General features: G+C 30.7%; 1 protein-coding gene across 1 annotated transcript in view; it reads left to right on the forward strand.

The window, feature by feature from the left end:
- Positions 1-1,771, forward strand: part of LOC105621821 (tctex1 domain-containing protein 1-like) — a 3,886-nt gene extending 2,115 nt beyond the window's left edge. Inside the window, exons 2-3 of the mRNA XM_012203266.1 lie at positions 486-712; positions 1,606-1,771. Of these exons, the coding sequence (XP_012058656.1) occupies positions 486-712; positions 1,606-1,771 (393 nt within the window). The remainder of the gene's footprint in view (positions 1-485; positions 713-1,605) is intronic.
- Positions 1,772-2,913: the final 1,142 nt, after the last annotated feature.

The following is a 2,913-nucleotide window of genomic DNA, read 5'->3' on the forward strand; positions in this document are numbered from 1 at the left end:
ATATATATATATATATATATATATATATATATTATATATATAAAAAATAATCAAAAGAAAGTTGCAAATACAATATTAAATAAATAATTTCAATTTTCTCGAAATTGTAATGCAAATATATATATATAATAAAATTGATAAAAAGGTCAAACAACAAACAACTAATTAGGTCAAAATTAAAATATCTATTTTACTACCAAAAACATTAAACTTTTAGCATTATATATTAATAAAAAAACTAATATTAATCTTTTCTTAATATTTTAATAAATTAATTTTAATTTTGTCAATCGCTCGTTGTTTAACTTTTTTAATATTAAAAAATGGATAAAAAAATATTCAACACAAATGAATCAAGGCGATCGATCAAAACGGATCTTAGTACCTAATAATATTTTTGTGTGAAAATTAAAATTTTTACAGTTTTCAATTGAAGCAAATTACTGCGAGCCAATTATTATACATATTTGTCGATTTTAAAACAGTTTTGGACTACAGAAGCAATTTCTTTGTCGCAGACGCAGAAGTATCAAAATAGTTATCGCATGCAGCCGCAGAATCCATTCAAGATCGATCTGGTAGAAAAGATCGTGAAATCAGTGATGAACAATCGTTTGGACGAGATCGCATACGACAATGCGGAAGCCATAAAATTATGCGGCGACATTGCCGCGGAGATACGGCGACGCGTGAAGAAGCTTAACTTCGACAGGTGTGAAATAAATTTGCATCTTGGATGGTTTAAAGATGTTCCTAGGGAAAGGGAGATTCCACAAACGTTTGATTTATAAGTATATGTGTATAACGAGTTTCTACGAAAATTATTAAGAAGAATTAATTTGAAGAAGATTCAAAAAAGATACATAATCAACATAAATTGATTTAAAATTAACATAATCGTTATTCAACGAAATAATTGAAATATATTTATAAATGTCGAGAAACTGCTAGTTTCTCGACTAAAGTTCCAGGAACTGTGTGGTAATTTAAGAAATAGTGCGTCAATACTGATTTTCAAATAAATTAAAAAAATTACTATATGTTTTATACACTGAGAAAAAAACATATTTAGTTTATTAAATATAAAGATATATTTATTTAATACAAGAAATGTTGATTTGATTTAACAATCATTTTTTTTACTGAACAAATATTTACTTATTGTAAATAAATGTTTAGTTGACAGTATTCAATTAAATATTTATTAAAATTGACTACATTTTTTTTCAGTGTAGTTACAAGTTTTACACGAACAAAATATTGAAAAACGAATTATTTAAAGATTTATAATAAAGTGCCTAATTCGTGATATGATAAATTTCCATTTAGACAATTTACATTTAAAAAATGTTTAAATAAAAACGTTTAAATAAACATTATTAAATATATAATTATAAAAATGTCTCGCATAAAAATGGTAATTTAAACTAGTAAAAAAAAGTTTAATAAACGTTACAAACTTTTTACATTTATTAAATAGTTTAAAAAAAGAATAAAATTTTAAATTTTATTTTTCAGTTGATGACGTAGTTTTTAATGTTTATTAAATGTATTTTGAATATAACTGTATTGCTCGGATGATCACAAAAAGTCCTTCTCTTCCAGGCATAAAATTATTGTCATGGTTACAATAATCGAAAAGGCCAGTCAATCCGTAGAAACCACACTCGGCTTCCTGTGGGACAGCGAGAGAGACAAATACTCCGCTTTTTCCTTCGAAGGTCGTACTTTTCATGCTCAGTGTAGCGTCTTCAGTGTTTATTATGAATAATATGTCGCGAGTTTTGGGATTCATCAATGAATTCTCGATTATTGCAAAAGAAAAAAAATTTATTATGCTATCTAGTGGATATAGTAAAGTGTCGCCTTCACAGAATTTTTCGCTCCGCAATTACACGAATAAGTAATACACGCGCGACTACACGGAATAATCATTATTATTATACACAGAACTGGTTTCATTTACAAAGTCTCAGGGAGACATGGTCCGCCAATAATATCGAGTTGGAAACAATAAATTTTTGTCCATCAGTCCGTGTGTTTGTTCGTGCGAGAGTAGATACTCGCTAGTCTTTCTCAAGGAGGAATTATTACTTCAGATTCAAACAGGTGATATTTTAAGATAACACTCTATTTAAAAATTATTGATGATTATTGCAGTACACGTTCCTACTTCAATTTTTTTCTTATTGACTTTTAATTATTTGTTTTGGATCTTGGAAACTAATCAGCTGTGTCAAATGTATTCAATTATTGGAAAAAAAAAAACAAAAATTGCGAAAAGAGAAAAGTCTACAACTTTTAATGGATATAAATATTAGATGTACAACTTTGCTTCCGCCGTTTTTTTTCCGAAATTCGAGGCTTTATTGTAAAAAACTGGTTATACATTTATGATTCAAAGTATTGTCCATCGCTGGCCACTACTTTCTCCCATCTTTCGGGTAGCGTACGAATCCCGCGTCGAAAAAACTGGTCATCTTTTGAGACTATCCACGAATCGATCCAATTTTTTACTTCTTCATAAGACCGGAAGTGCTGGTCAGTCAGGCCGTGTGCCATTGATCGAAACAAGTGATAGTCAGAGGGAGCAACGTCTGGAGAATACGGCGGGTGGGGTAGGACTTCTCATTTCAACGTTTCCAAGTATGTCTTGACTACTTTCGCAACATGGGGTCGAGCATTGTCATGCTACAAAATCATTTTATCGTGTCTCTCGTTGTATTGCGGCCATTTGTCTTTCAATGCTCGGCTCAAACGCATCAATTGCGTTCGATATCCATCGCCTGTGATTGTTTCAGTCGGTTTTAACAGTTCATAATACACTACGCCGAGCTGGTCCCACCAAATACAGAGCATGGAGCCGTGAATATTCGGTTTGGCCGTCGACGTGGAAGCATGGCCGGGAACTCT

The sequence above is a fragment of the Atta cephalotes genome (assembly GCF_000143395.1).
Source record: "Atta cephalotes unplaced genomic scaffold scaffold00037, whole genome shotgun sequence".
In the NCBI taxonomy this organism is placed as follows: domain Eukaryota; kingdom Metazoa; phylum Arthropoda; class Insecta; order Hymenoptera; family Formicidae; genus Atta; species Atta cephalotes.